The 14343-nt window shown below is 48.0% G+C and overlaps 1 protein-coding gene across 4 annotated transcripts in view; it reads right to left on the reverse strand.

Moving 5' to 3' along the window:
- Positions 1–14343, reverse strand: part of CCDC60 (coiled-coil domain containing 60) — a 58457-nt gene that overhangs the window by 12487 nt on the left and 31627 nt on the right. For all 4 annotated transcript variants that reach the window (XM_081175272.1, XM_081175273.1, XM_081175274.1 and 1 more), the window contains 2 exons: positions 3773–3964; positions 537–659 (listed from right to left, as the gene is read on the reverse strand). In XM_081175272.1, coding sequence (XP_081031398.1) covers positions 537–659; positions 3773–3964 — 315 coding nt within the window. The remainder of the gene's footprint in view (positions 1–536; positions 660–3772; positions 3965–14343) is intronic.

Raw genomic sequence — 14343 nt, forward strand, 5'->3', positions numbered from 1 at the left:
CTTTGAATTGTGCTCGGAAACGTACTGGGAGCCAATGTAGCTCTTTCAGGACCAGTGTTATATGGTCCTGGCGGCCGCTCCCAGTCACCAGTCTAGCTGCCGCATTCTGGATTAGTTGTAGTTTCAGAGTCACCTTCAAAGGTAGCCCCACATAGAGCGCATTGCAGCAGTCCAAGAGAGAGATAACCAGAGCGTGCACAATTCTGTCGAGACAGTGTGCAGGCAGGGAGGGTCACAGCCAGCATACCAGACAGAGCTGGTAGACAGCTGCCCTGGACACAGAATATACGCTAAACTCTCTTGCAGGTACTGTTCAAAGGAAACAAACACTTCCTTTAACCACCTGCTTAGCATCATATTCCATACGTGGTTATGATCCCCCTTTTACCAAGCGAACAAAGGAGCCAAAGTCCCCTCTGAGCACATACAGAGAGCCTTCCCCAGACCAACAGGCAAACTGCAAGTGGTCTCTGAAAAGAAATGGCACGCAGAGAGTCGGAGACTACTCCTGACGTTATTAACGCCTTCGAACGTACAAGTGGGCATCCGGATGCTTTTCCGACAGCAGGCCGTTGTAGACGGGGGTGAAAGGTCGGACAATTTTCTTCTTCTTCTTTTTCTCCGTCTCTCTCAGAAAGGGACATTCTGTTAGAAAGAAACTTGGGGGTGGAGAGTGGGGGGGAGAGAGAGAGACAAAGAGACACAGCTGTCAGAAAACAAAAGCACAATCTGTTCTAGACAGGAACTGCTTATTGATCTGATTTACACCCACTCCTGGCACTCCTCGTCCTTTCTGAAGAGCACCCTGACCTGCAAAATTAGCACCCCCATAGACATTTACAACTGCGGAGTCCTGTACAAGGAAAATGTCATAATAGCAAAATCACCCTCCTCTTTGGTCTCCTGCATGCTTAACAGCTAAAGATGTTCCTTTAATGCAAGACTGGGGAATTTTCTTTTAAAAAGGGTGATTTATATTGTGAAAAGTGTCTCATGTGCTTCGGGCATAGAGATATTATCATAATTCCTTCTAATACTGATTCAAATTGTGCCATGCAGAGCCTCCACTCGTTCCCCCATACTAATGTCCGGTCTGTGAGCGCCATGGCGTGTATACCCTAAACCAGTGTTTCCCAACCACTGTTACGCGGCACACTAGTGTGCCGCGAGATGTTGCCTGGTGTGCCGCGGGAAAAATTAAAAAATTCAAAAGATTTTTTTTTTTAAAAAAGTCAAATTTTCGATTGGGGCGCCGTCACTAGATGACCCCTGGGGTTCCCTCCCTCCCTCCCGCTCTGCGCCTCCCTCCTCCTCCTCCTTCTCCGGGGAGGCCCTTCCTGGCTCTCGGCCAAGGCTTGGCGGCTGCCACTCACTCACTCGCTCGCCCACCCGTCCCTCCATCCCTGCACCCGGCCTCTCCCCCTCCGTCCCCGTCGCGGGGGCTGCCGGGATCCGTAGTCCCCTCGCCCTTGGGCTCCGCGCCCGTGCGGGGTGCGCGAACTACGTTTCCCAGCGTGGCCTGGCGGGCCGGGCGTTTTGTTTGAAGCGCTCTTCTCCCGGCCATGGAATGAGCGCAGCAGCGGCGGCCGGGCGGGCAGGGGCTCTTCCGCGCAGACCCCGCGCAGCCTGCCTGCGCCCCCGCGGAGATCGGGCGGCAGGATGGAGCCCGGGGATCCCCGCGGAGGCGGAGCGGCGGAGGCGGAGGCTGCCCCCCAGGTAGGGCTGCGTCGGGGGGGGGGTTATTTTTGCAATGCTGCATCCGCGCCGGAGGGGACGCATCGGACCGCGGGGAGACCCCTTGGCGGGCGTGCAAGGCAATGCATGCGTGCAGGCGTTGCATGGAGTGCAGTACAATGCAATGGCAACGCGGCGCCCTGCATGCATGCATGCAACTTCCACCGGCGCTCCGGACTTGGCAGGTGAGGGGGGTCCCCAGTGGGCGGCAGAGAGAGCCGGGAGGGCGAAGGGGAGCCGGGGGGGAGCAGCGCTGCTCCCCGAGCCGAGCCCGGGGGGAAGCTTCGGCGTCGTTGCGCCGGGTGTTGGAAGCGGAGGCTGGCGGGGGCCCCTCACCTGCAAAACCTGGTCGCCTCTCATATATTTCGTGCATTGCATTCATCGCCCGCTTTCTCCTCCACGGAGCTCCCGGGGGCGCGCGTGATTCTCCCCGTGTTATCCGCGCAACAACAGCCCTGCGAGGTGGGTCAGGCGAGTGGCCCAAGGGAGCACCCAGGGATTGTCCTGGCCAGGTGGGGTGATTTGAACCCTGCTCTCTGCCCGGTCTTCGTCCTCATTTAGCCCCCACATGTGCATGACTGTGCATGACTGAGGTTTTCCCCCCCTCGTCTTGGCTATGGTGTGAGTCTGTGCTGTTAATTAATGGGGTTCTGCCTTCGGAGAAGATGAGCCAGCCCTCAAGGAGGTGATTATGTAATTTGCTAGCAATTCATGTCCCTCCCGGCGTGACGCTGCGCGCTGACGTCACGGGGCTGTAATGGTGGTGTGCCTCGAGATTTTTTTCATGAAACAAGTGTGCCTTTGCCCAAAAAAGGTTGGGAAACACTGCCCTAAACCCATGTGCAAGAGAGGCGTTCAGGGGCAGAGAACACGCTCTGCTTGCCAAAAGGTTCGATCTCTGGGTAGGGCTGCGAGGAACTCCGGCAGAGCTGCTGCCAGCCCGTGTAGAAAATGCTGAGCTGGGTGAGCCAATGGTCTGATTCGGTATAAGGAAGCCTCCTATGATTGGTCAGGGGTAGAGCATCTGTTTTGCAGGCAGAAAGTCTGTGACTCGATCCCTGGAATCTCCAAGTAGGACTGAGCTCCTGGAGAGCAGCTGCCAGACAGTGTAGATGACACTGAGCCAAGAATCTCACTTGGTGTAAGGTAAAGGTAAAGGACCCCTGGATGGTTTAGCCCAGTCAAAGGCGACTATGGGGTTGCAGCACTCATCTCACATCAGGCTGAGGGAGCCGGCATTTGTCCACAGATAGCTTTCTGGGTCGTGGCCGGCATGACTAAACCGCTTCTGGCGCAACGGGACACCGTGGCAGAAGCTAGAGCACACAGAAAGGGCATTTACCTTCCCGCCTATTTATCTACTTGCACTGGTGTGCTTTCGAACTGCTAGGTTGGCAGGAGCTGGGACAGAGCGACAGCAGCTCACCCCGTCATGGGGATTCAAACCACCGACCTAAGAGGCTCAGTGGTTTAGACCACAGCGCCGCCCATGTCCCACTTGGTGTATGTAGGGCTGCCATGCATCATGGATCTTAGACCTAAGTCAATCGACAAGCCCTGATTTTTACTTTTTGATTTGATATCCCGCTTTATCACTACCTGAAGGAGTCTCAAAGCGGCTAACATCCTCCTTTCCCCTCCTCCCCCACAACAAACACTCTGTGAGGTGAGTGGGGCTGAGAGACTTCAGAGAAGTGTGACTGGCCCAAGGTCACCCAGCAGCTGCATGTGGAGGAGCGGGGAATCGAACCTGGTTCACCAGATTACGTGACTACCGCTCTTAACCACTACACCACACTGGCTATGGCAGCCCTAGGTTACATGGCCGTTTCTCACACTGTCTAAAATGTCTGGAGGGCATCGCATTGGCCAACTCTGAGCTAGTCAACCTTGCAAACAGGTGTGTGTGGATGATCTCCTGAGACGCCATCAGCTCAGCTCTCAATCGAACCTCAGGAACCCAATGGCGCCACTTAGAGGTCACATTTGGAAAAAGGAAACGGCTGTTAATAGATCAAGAGCCTTGAAGAACACCTACTCAGTCAGTTCTTCATCCCCTGAGTCTTCATCGGAGGACGAGGATGATGGGTATTTCGGCGGCTGACAGTCAGTCCTCTGCCTTTCCTGCTCCTTCCACTCTTCCAGCCTGGTTGCTTCCTGCCTCTCCAGAGTTTCTCTGCGAAGCATATGGAAGTAGCCCCGCCCGATCTTCACCGAGTTGATCAGATACCTGTTAAAAATGGCGGGAGGTCAAGCACTGAAGTGATGGCAAAGCTACAAATATGGAGATACATTATTCCCCTCCAGCAACCCTCCAGAAGAATTCTCTGTCTCTTTCAATTTCTGTAAAGAGTAAAAGAGCCCATGTTGAAAGAAGTCCAGGACCCAAAGGATTATGGGTTGTCTCAGAGGCCTTCCTCTTCCTCATTCCTGTCAGGAGAACTTATTTAATTCAATTTTTTAAAATTTAGATCTTTGTGAACACTATTTGCAACCCCGAAAGTGCAGTAGCAGGGCGTTACATCACAACATAAACAGGGCAAACAAAGAATCAATAATAAGGAAAAGAAACGGTGACGCGCTAGAATAAAGCAATACATTACGAGCTGCAGTGGTTGGTGAATGTTGAGCATTACAGTCTATCGTAGGGCTGGGTGATGCATCAATACATCATCGTCCAAAAATGGTTTCAATATTGGTTTCATAATTTTCAACCTGGCAGTATATTGCGAATCATGATGTGTGTGTGTGTGTGTGTGTGTGTGTGTGTGTTATGCAAAAATCGCCTTGTTGTAAAAACCATGAAGCCAGACAATGCCTCTACATAGCTCCATCCTTATTTCAGACATTGTGATATATTAGTATAGCACAGGCATAGGCAAACTCGCCCTCCAGATGTTTTGGGACTACAACTCCCATCATCCCTAGCTAACAGGACCAGTGGTCAGGGATGATGGGAGTTGTAGTCCCAAAACATCTGGAGGGCCGAGTTTGCCTATGCCTGGTATAGCACAACGTTTAGCTGATGATATATCACGATGTTGAAAACCAGATATCGCCCAGCCCTAAATAGTAGGAAATAAGATCATACTGGATGACTTAAAAGCATTCTGGACCCTCCATCCCCCTGGAGATACACAATTTTTGTGCATTTTTTCCCATGGTAGCCAAAGTCTGTAAGTTATAATACCACACAGCCAAATGCGGATTTTTTCAAGGTTTCCTATTGCTGGGCTGTTGAAATCCCAGTGGCAGTGAAAATCCAAATCAAGAGCTCTTTGGAGTGACAAGCTGTCTGTCCACATATTGACGAATGACAGTTGTGGGGAAGCCTGAGCAGGTGATTTAATTGTTTTGGATATTTCTTAATATACTCGGGACCGGAATAATGAAACCTGATGGCATTCCCACCAAAGGTGGAAGGAAGTCCCCCAGAGCCCGCAGGCCCTCCAGCAATCTTGTGTTGATTGCGACGCGATAGGAAACATCTGCACAGGTGCGCAATTGCCATCTGTGCTGCCAACTCCCTCCCATATAACGAAACGGATTTATAGGAATTCGCTAACCGCCGTGATTACCATTCAGATTCCTGTACTAGAACTGATGGACACCCTGTACGCCTAAACACAGACCCTTTATGGAAGGCGAGCTATTGAATTCCCTGTTCTAGCCCACGGGTAGGTAAACTAAGGCCTGGGGGCTGGATCTGGCCCAATCGCCTTCTAAATCCGGCCCATGGACAGTCCGGGAATCAGTGTGTTTTTACATGAGTAGAATGTGTCCTTTAATTTAAAATGCATCTCTGGGTTATTCATGGGGCATAGGAATTCATTCATTTTATTTTTTCCAAAATATAGTCTGGCCCACCACAAGGTCTGAGGAATAGTGGACTGGCCCCCTGCTGAAAAAGTTTGCTGACCCCTGTTCTAGCCCATAATGGAGGAGTCTGAGAAAGGAGGGTTACTCCGAGGAGCACATCATCCTGACCCAAGTGTTGGACTACCTAAAACAGCCTTTGTCAACCTTACATGCCTACAGACATCTGGCAGGCTCCTTCAGTCTGCTCTTTCTGGCGCCTGGCAAGAACATTTTTGCTTAGGCAAAGCCTACGCAGACATATTGAAAGTTGCCATGTGTTTTAATCTGGCCACTGCTGAATTTGATTATTTTTGGTCATTGCTGAATTTGATTATTTTCTGGGGGTTTTTAATGGCTGTGCTTAACTGTTTGTTTTAAGATGATGATTTAATCTTAACTCTTTTTGTAAATTGCTTTGAGGTCCATTATTCATCATAGAATTGTAGAATCGTAGAGAAAACCATAGAGTTGTACAGCTGAAAACGCTTGCAGCATTAAGATAAATTCAACAGTGTAAATACGTTTTGATGGATGTAATAGTGGAATACTGAATGGCATCGTTTTTTGTAAAATATGCAGGGATTTATGATATATAAAATGAACCATGGAATAAGAAGGGAAGACACTGATATCTTAAGGATACAAAAATGAGTACTTTAAATTGTAAAACAAAAATATTACACACACACACACACATATATATAATGAGAAAATGATAGAGTTGGAAGGGACTGCGAGGTTCATCTAGTCCAACCCCTGCAGTGCAGATTATTATTAATTAATTAATTAATTAATTAATTAATTATTGCATTTCTGTCCTTTTCTTCAAAGGAGCTTAAGGTGGGAAACGTTCTTCTCTCCCTTCGTCATTTAATCCCCACAACATCCCTGTGAGGTAGGTTAGACTGAGAGGCAGTGACTGGCCCAACATCACCCAGTGAGCTTCATGGCCAAGTGGGGACTTGAACGGTGGTTTCCCAGGTTCTAGTCTAACACTCTAACCACTACACCACCCTGGTATATCATCATCGTCACCATCATAGAATCATAGAATCTTGTAAGGGATCATGAGGGTCATCCAGTTGAACCCCCTGCAATACAGGAATCTTTTGCCCAACTTGGGTTTTGAACTCACAACCCTGAGATTTAGAGTCTCATGCTCTACCGACTGAGCTATCCCTTCACCACGATTTACCGTATTTTTCGCCCTATAGGACACACTTTTTCCCCTCCAAAAATGAAGGGGAATGCAGGCTTTCGCTGAAGCCTGGAGAGCGAGAGGGGTCGGTGCGCACCGACCCCTCTCACTCTCCAGGTTTCGCGGACCTCTCCGCAAGCAGCGGGAGCGCTCCTGCTGCTTGCGGAGAGTTGCCTGCATGCCGAAGCCTGCGCGCGCTGAGTTCAGCGCGTCCAGGCTTCGCGGACCTCTCCGCAAGCAGCAGGGGCCAGCGCTGGGCTCCCACGGCTTGCAGAGAGCTGCCTGTTTGGGGGCTGGGGTCAGGGGAAGCTCGGGCCTCCCCCGCCCCAGCCCCACGCCTGGGGGAAAAATAATTTTTTCCCCTTTATTTCCCCCCCAAAAAACTAGGTGCGCCTTATGGGACGGTGCGTCCTATAGGGCGAAAAATACGGTATTTATATCCCACCTTTTCTGCAGAACTGAGACTGAAGGCGGTTCACAAAAAAATAAAAGAAACACAAAAAGCTAAAAGCCTATAAAATATAAGTTAAAAAGCACGTGTGCTAAGATGACTATGTAACAGTGGCTTCCATCGTAAGATGCATTTGTGCCCCTATAAGGCTGGTGTTCACATATTTGATAAATATATATGTGACATATAAGGGGAGAAGACCTCACCCAGATTCTAGGCAAATAAAGGCTTGTGGTTCAGAGAGAGATGAAGACAGTTGAATTTTGCATTGGCTATGAGACTGCAGTAGATTTCTTTCTTTTCTCTCTCTCTCTCTCTCTCTCTCTCTCTCTCTCTCCCCCCCCCCCATTTCTATTTTTAAAAGAAGTCTTTTGTCGGATGACAGACGAGACAGACAACGCAAAGCGCTCACTGCCAGCAAAATGGATACATCACGACAAGTTGTTCTGCAGTCCGCGTGCAAAACATATTTCTACCCCGTCCGAATCAGACAAGCCCATCCATCTCCCGAAACATTGCGCGCGTACCTCCTAAAGTAATGGCTGCAACCGGGTTCAGAACACCCTCTTCCTTCCTAGCAATGCATTAAAACTACTCGAAGGCTACTAGACACTTAACAAATGGCGCTTCTGAATCTCAAGGTGATTCTCCGTCTGCCTGTAATGCCCGTGGAATTCCAGACGTATGGGAACCCATGTTGGAATTTATAGATTTTGGCAAATTTCCTTTAAAAAAGCTCAAAAACTTCTTTTTTTTCATTTTTTAAAAACTATTTTATTTATGACTTTCAGGTTTATGCATTTCAATAATTTTACTATCGTTTTAGCATTTCAAAACTTGACTTCCTTCCCCCTCTTTCTGCTGTTCCTTAAATTTATTTTTAAGATTTTCTGCATATCCAAATTAACTTATTCATCTGCTTTAAATACATACTCTTACGAAACTGCAGGTTATTACAATAATCCTGCCAATGTTCTTATCTGTTTACAGTTTGTTTGTAAATATCCAATAAACCATTTCCATGGTTTTATGAAAAGTCTGTTATCTTGTTTTCTTATTTTTCCGGTAAGTTTTGCTATTTCTGCATATTCCATATGTTTTTGTATCTATTCCTGGGACTTCTTCTTCTTTCCATTTTTGGACAAGTAAAATTCTTGCTGCTGTAGTCGCATACATGAATAAGATTCTATACTGTTTCCGTTCTGTTCCTATAACTCCCAAAAAGAAAGCTTCTGGGGTTGTTGTTTTTTACAAATGTTATTTTAAACATCTTTTTCAATTCATTATATATCATTCCCAGTAAACACAAAACTTCTTTCTCAGATTCTGCAAAAGTCCAACAATTATTGTGTCTGGATTTTCACTTTTGGAAATATGGCAACCCAAGAAATGTATGCCTCTGGCAGTGGAGGTAGAAACACAGTCACTGTGGCTAGCAGCCAATGAGAGCCCTGCCCTCTCTGAATTTGTCCAATCGCCTTTTAAAGCCACCTAAGTTGGTTGGCTACGCCTCCCTCCTGCGGGAGTGAGTTCCATAGTTCAACTATGTGTTGAATAAAGAAATACTTTCATTTATCTGTCCTGAGTCTCCCAACTGTACGGAAGCTCTCCATTTCACACACCACTTCCAATCTTTTAAGTTTGTTGTTGTTGTTTAGCCGTTTAGTCGTGTCCGACTCTTCGTGACCCCATGGACCAGAGCACGCCAGGCACTCCTGTCTTCCACTGCTCCCGCAGTTTGGTCAGACTCATGCTGGTAGCTTTGAGAACACTGTTCAACTATCTCGTCCTCTGTCGTACCCTTCTCCTTGTACCCCCAATCTTTCCCAACATCAGGGTCTTCCAGGGAGTCTTCTCTTCTCATGCGGTGGCCAAAGTATTGGAGCCTCAGCTTCAGGATCTGTCCTTCCAGTGAGCACTCAGGACTGATTTCCTTCAGAATGGAGAGGTTTGATCTTCTTGCAGTCCATGGGACTCTCAAGAGTCTCCTCCAGACCATAATTCAAAAGCATCGATTCTTCGGCGATCAGCCTTCTTTATGGTCCAGCTCTCACTTCCAGACATCACTACTGGGAAAACCATAGCTTTAACCTTTTAAGTTTAGTTCTCCCAATTCCATAGAGGGTCTGATTTTTTTTGTTTTTGCTTTTAAAAAGCCTCATCGAAATTCTGCAGAATTTAAGGGTCGTTTTCTCCAAATATATGTATACCGTTCCATGCAATTTTGCTTTGCTTGTTCCTTAAACTTCAGCAGTTGCATCCACCCAGGAAGGGTGCTGCTGTGACGGGGACTGCAACCATCAATTTTGAACGATGACTGTGTTTCAGTTCACATATTGTTTCAGAAACTGCAAATCAGAACCGAACTGAATTTCTACCCTGTCTCTACCAGGTAAGCATTATGTTCTGACAGCTCTCTCTCTCTACCTCTATCTCTCAACACACACACACATTCTGCACTGTCTCTGGCAGGCGGCACAAACAAGGGCTAGTCATTTTCACACAAGGGGTGGGGAGGGGGCAAAACAAATACCTTTCCATTTAAATCCTCGTTTCAAAAGCATCGTATTTATGCAGCAACTTAATAAAATTAGCCTCTGCTGCCAACTTGACGAGGAGGCAAGCATCATTCATTAAAATGCAAATGCATCTGAGATGAACTTTGGAATGCATTTATTACAGTAATTGAGCTCCAGCCGGCTGGAAGTCACAACACGGATTTTCCGCCACCTTGCCGACAAAGGCCGTGCCTTTCTTGTAAACTAATAACTTCGTCACTGGGAAAATTGAGAGAGCTTCCCTCCCCCACCCCCCACCCCCCGCCGCCTTTTTGAGTGCTAATCATTTTCGTCGGAATACTTCGGCTCCTTTATAGGATTAAATTAATATAGATAAAGGTCAGGCTCGTACTGTACAAAAATAAAAATGACCTGGCAGCAAACCAGGTGGATGGCAAGCTGGCAAGGTGCTCGCTTTCATGCTTAATACAACATCATGTGCGTATAATTATCTTAAAACGTCTGACCGCCCCGCTGATCTATTCGTAAATTTGTAACATGGAATAACAAAGGAGTCGAGTTTGAATAGGCCGGATGCATTTCTTTGAAGCAGGAGTGAAAACATACTTTTCAAAGGGTACGATCCGACTATTATTAATATTATTAATATTATTATTATTACTGACCCGTACTTCACTCAGAAGTCCCAGAGCAGGTTACAATAGTAAAGGTAAAGGTAAAAGGACCCCTGACCATTAGGTCCAGTCATGACCGACTCTGGGGTTGCGGCGCTCATCTCGCTTTATTGGCTGAGGGAGCCGGCGTACAGCTTCTGGGTCATGTGGCCAGCATGACTAAGCCGCTTCTGGCGAACCAGAGCAGCGCACGGAAATGCCGTTTACCTTCCCGCCGGAGTGGTACCTATTTATCTACTTGCACTTTGACGTGCTTTTGAACTGCTAGGTGGGCAGGAGCAGGGACTGAACAACAGGAGCTAACCCTGTAGTGGGGATTCGAACAATAGTAAAACAATAGTAAAACACAGTATTAAAAGCAGGTTTAAACAACTGACAATTGCAAAATAACACACCTCAAGTGTCCAAAGCCTAGGTAAAGAGGTGTGTTATCAGCACTCGTCAGAAACAGTATAATGAAGGTGTCAGACTCACCTCCGAGGGGAGGGAGTTACACACTTAGCGACCACATCTGGGCATCCCCACAACCACCACACACACTGCCCAGGCTTGCACTTTGGTGCAGCTATCGCAGCAGTTTGGCTTCACCCCCATAGGCGCACTCCATTGTCTCACAAGACAATGCCAACGCCTATAGAGTCTGCACTGCAAGAACGGGATGCTGGACTAGATGCCATTGGCCTAATCCTGCAGGCTTTCCCCATGTTCTTATGTTCTTTACAGAGTTCCAGTCCAGGGCAAACTGTGTCGCGGGTGCGCAACTGGGAGATGCAGTGCTGTTGTCGGGCCCAGAAAATAGCACTTTCCTTTCATGACTGATGGCGTAGGTAATATTCCACCCATCCAGACACTCTGCTCCCTGTCTGCTCATGTCTGCTGTCTAATTAACGTGAGCTGTCATTCACGGAGAAAGAAAGTCTCCCCCCCCCCCAACGCAGATTCACTCTCTTTCTCCCCTCTTTCTTTCTGGAACAGAATTTTGCAAACCTCCAGCCGTGACCACGCAAGAAGCATGCCAATTAGAGTGCTGGCTGCCAAATGGCAAAAAAAGGGAAGAAGCCTAGGATACGAGGCAACAGAGCACCTGTTTCCAAGCAACTGGCATTACCAGGCATTAGCTGCAGAGGAAGTCTAGCGTTGGCAGGTAATGCCAAAGTCCCCAAGCGGCGGCACAATTTCTCTCTTTCTCTCTGTGCTGCAGGTGCTCATCGTATCTCCGGCCACGATCACGGCCACGCCAACAGCCTGATCTGCTCCGGCTGATTTGCTGGCGTTGGGAGAGGAGGGAATTTGCAGAGTACGAACAGGGGCTTACAACAGCCGAGGCTGAAAAGCAGTGGGCTGAAGAGGAACGAAAGAAAGAAAGAAAGAAAGAAAGAAAGAAAGAAAGAAAGAAAGAAAGAAAGAAAGAAAGAAAGAAAGAAAGGGGAGTTGAGGCCAGGCAGAATACCAGTGTTAACAGCTTGGCACAGGGCTAAGGAGCAGGAAGTGTCTTAAGCCTGGAGGTCAGCAGAGAACAGAATGAATACATCAGGTCCATGCCTGCGAATCCCGCAATTTGAGTCTCTGCGTTTCGAGTGCCTTATCTGTGATGCTGCTGTTATAGGAATTCTAAGGTCTCATATATATATAAACCATATGTTCATAAATCTACAAGGCAAATACATACATAAGTATATAAACCATGTGTCTGAAATAGTAAAGGTAAAGGGACCCCTGACCATTAGGTCCAGTCGTGACCGACTCTGGGGTTGCTGCGCTCATCTCACTTTATTGGCCGAGGGAGCCGGCGTACAGCTTCCGGGTCATGTGGCCAGCATGACTAAGCCGCTTCTGGCGAACTAGAGCAGCGCACGGAAACGCCGTTTACCTTCCCGCCGGAGCATTACCTATTTATCTACTTGTACTTTGACGTGCTTTTGAACTGCTAGGTGGGCAGGAGCAGGGACCGAACAATGGGAGCTCACCCCGTCACGGGGATCTGAACTGCTGACCTTCTGATTGGCAAGCCCTAGGCTCTGTGGTTTAACCCACAGTGCCACCCGCATCCCTTGGTCTGAAAAATCCAGGAGAGCAATCCTGAAGCCATTTTGACTCTTCCAGTGACCTCAAATATTCTCTGCAGTGAGGAAGGAAACAGGAAAGCCTCCCCATTGGTTCTTTGCTCTAATCCTGTCTTAAGGGTGTATTTGCGCATGAATAGGGTGAGCCTGTGACCTGGATTCAGGAACTAAGTATTTAGCATCTCAAAAGGAATGGCCAGGCTGCCCAGGTAAAGCAATCAAGTGACCATTATCAGTATCCTGCCAGACAGAATTTCTGTTGTAGACTGCCCCCCCCCCTGATGTATGTATGATGTTTTGGGGGGGGTGGTCTTGAGCTACAGAATAGCAGAAGCCAACCAGAGTATATTGAGAAGCAAAGCGGCTAGTAAGCCTGCTCTTTATTAAACTGTTGCAACAGGGTCCCCACTCACCACACACAGGAGGGAGGAGAACCCTGAACAATGGTGCGCAAGCCCTTATACAGACTCTTGAAATTGCCCACCTTGTAGCCCAAGACCACTCCCCTAAAATATCATACATACATCACAGAAGGAGGTGGTCTACAGCAGAAATCCTGTGTGCCGGAGTACCTGATAATGGTCACTGACTGCATTACCCGGGCAGCCTGGCCGTTCTTTTGTGATGGTTAATACTTACCTACCTATTCAAACAGAAATATGCCCTTAAGACAGGATTTGCAAGCAAAAGGCAATCCCATTTCCTTCCTCCTTGCAGAGAAATATTTGAGGTCAGTTTGGGAGAGTCAAAACGGCTTCAGGATTGCTCTCCTGTACTATTTCAGACAGGTTGGCGGTTTGAAGCCCCACAACGGGGTGAGCTCCTGTTGCTCGGTCCTTGCTCCTGCCAACCTAGCAGTTCGAAAGCATGTGAAAGTGCAAGTAGATAAATAGGTACCGCTCCGGCGGGAAGGGAAATGGCGTTTCCGTGCGCTGCTCTAGTTCGCCAGAAGTGGCTTAGTCCTGCTGGCCACATGACCCAGAAGCTGTACGCCGGCTCCCTCGGCCAATAAAGCGAGATGAGCACCGCAACCCCAGAGTCGGCCATGACTGGACCTAATGGTCAGGGGTCCCTTTACCTTTACTATTTCAGACATGTGGTTTATATACTTATGTGTGTGTTTGCCTTGTACATTTATGAACATTTAATTTATATTTGAGACCTTAGAATTCTTATAACAAGCTCTAAACCTACTTACTAGGGGAGTAAGCCCTACTGAACTCAGTGGGACTTACTTCTGAGAGTGTCAGGATTGCATCCTGCTCTCGCTTGCTTTCTCCACATTATGCTAGGCAAGCCACTCCTCTTTGCTCACTGGGGTTTGGATTCCATTTCTTTGTGTACATCGTGCTGACTGGGTTCATCTTGTGCTACGTCTATAGCTGACATTTTTCTATCTTTTTTTTTGCAGTTACTTTATAATGTTGTGAGTTGTGTTAATAAAGCTTTTAAAGGCAATTTCAACGGCCTCAGTCTTCAGTGGCATTTCAGTTTAATTACCTGTGATTCATGCCGCGAGCTGAGGCGTGTATCACTGTCAAATCCTCAACAGTGTAGGGATTGGGATACATTGACCTCAGCACCCTTTCAGATGTTTTTTGGACTAAAAACCTTATTGGTCAAAGCCAGCAGAGCCAAGTTCAGGGGTTGTCTCCTTACTCCCCAGAACACTACTGATGATGGACCGGGTCAGAAGCAGCATTGACGTGCCCAAGGTGGTGTAGTGGTTAGAGCGTTGGACTAGGACCTGGGAGACCAGGGTTCAGTTCCCCACTTGGTCATATTACAGGGGTCAGCAAACTTTTTCAGCAGCGGGCCGGTCCACTGTCCCTCAGACCTTGTGGGG

The sequence above is a fragment of the Podarcis bocagei genome, assembly GCF_964188305.1.
Source record: "Podarcis bocagei genome assembly, chromosome: 16".
In the NCBI taxonomy this organism is placed as follows: Eukaryota; Metazoa; Chordata; class Lepidosauria; order Squamata; family Lacertidae; genus Podarcis; species Podarcis bocagei.